Consider the following 709-nt stretch of genomic DNA (forward strand, 5'->3'; position numbering starts at 1 on the left):
GCCCACCCCCCGCGCCCGCGCCCGCGCTCCCTGGCGTCCCAGCCCCGCCCAGCCGCGCGCCCCCACCACCCTGGCCGGGCCCGCCGCCCTCACAAGCCCTGAGATTCGCGCGCGGTGCCTAGAGCGCGTCGGGCTGCGGCGAGGAGGGCTGCGCACGGGCGGCAGGCGCGGGGCTGCAGGGCGCTTACTGTCCAGGTAGTGCTCCAAGTACATGGCGGTCGCCATCTTCGTCCGCGGTTGCGCTCGGGGTCTGCGCGGGCGGGCGCTGCCACGGGAGACGGGCGGGGACGCAGGCGTGCTCACTATTCATGAGCCGCGCGCGCTCATTGGCCTGCGGCCTAAGGGCGGGGCGGCGTTCGTCACGCCCTCAGGCTTCCGGCCGGCGACTCAGCAGCGTGGATCTGCTGTGGGACTGGCAGGACTGGGCAGGGCTGGGCTCCGGCGTGGCCGCGGGCAGCCGGAGGTAAAAAAGGAGCAGGCTCCGCCTGCCGGAACGCAGTCCCAGGGCACCCAGATGATCGTCTCTGGCCGCACCTGGCCGCGGCCTTGTGGTCACCGGGTCGTCCCTGCGCTAACACATGGCCTTGGCTGCCCGGCATTCACTGCACACGTGTTGGCAGCCCTGTCCGCACGGCTCGCCGCACCCCTGGTCCGAGCCGCCGCCCCTCCAGCTGTGAGCTGGGAGTCCCGCTGCAGTCTGCCGAACACC

The 709-nt window shown here is 73.3% G+C and overlaps 1 protein-coding gene across 1 annotated transcript in view; it reads right to left on the minus strand.

Annotated features, from left to right (window-relative positions):
- ING5 (inhibitor of growth family member 5) overlaps positions 1 to 213 on the minus strand; it is a 36,478-nt gene extending 36,265 nt beyond the window's left edge. Inside the window, exon 1 of the mRNA XM_023509109.1 lies at positions 94 to 213. Coding sequence (XP_023364877.1) covers positions 94 to 213 — 120 coding nt within the window. The remainder of the gene's footprint in view (positions 1 to 93) is intronic.
- Positions 214 to 709: the final 496 nt, after the last annotated feature.

Source organism: Otolemur garnettii, unplaced genomic scaffold, assembly GCF_000181295.1.
Source record: "Otolemur garnettii isolate 467f Iridium unplaced genomic scaffold, OtoGar3 scaffold00364, whole genome shotgun sequence".
In the NCBI taxonomy this organism is placed as follows: domain Eukaryota; kingdom Metazoa; phylum Chordata; class Mammalia; order Primates; family Galagidae; genus Otolemur; species Otolemur garnettii.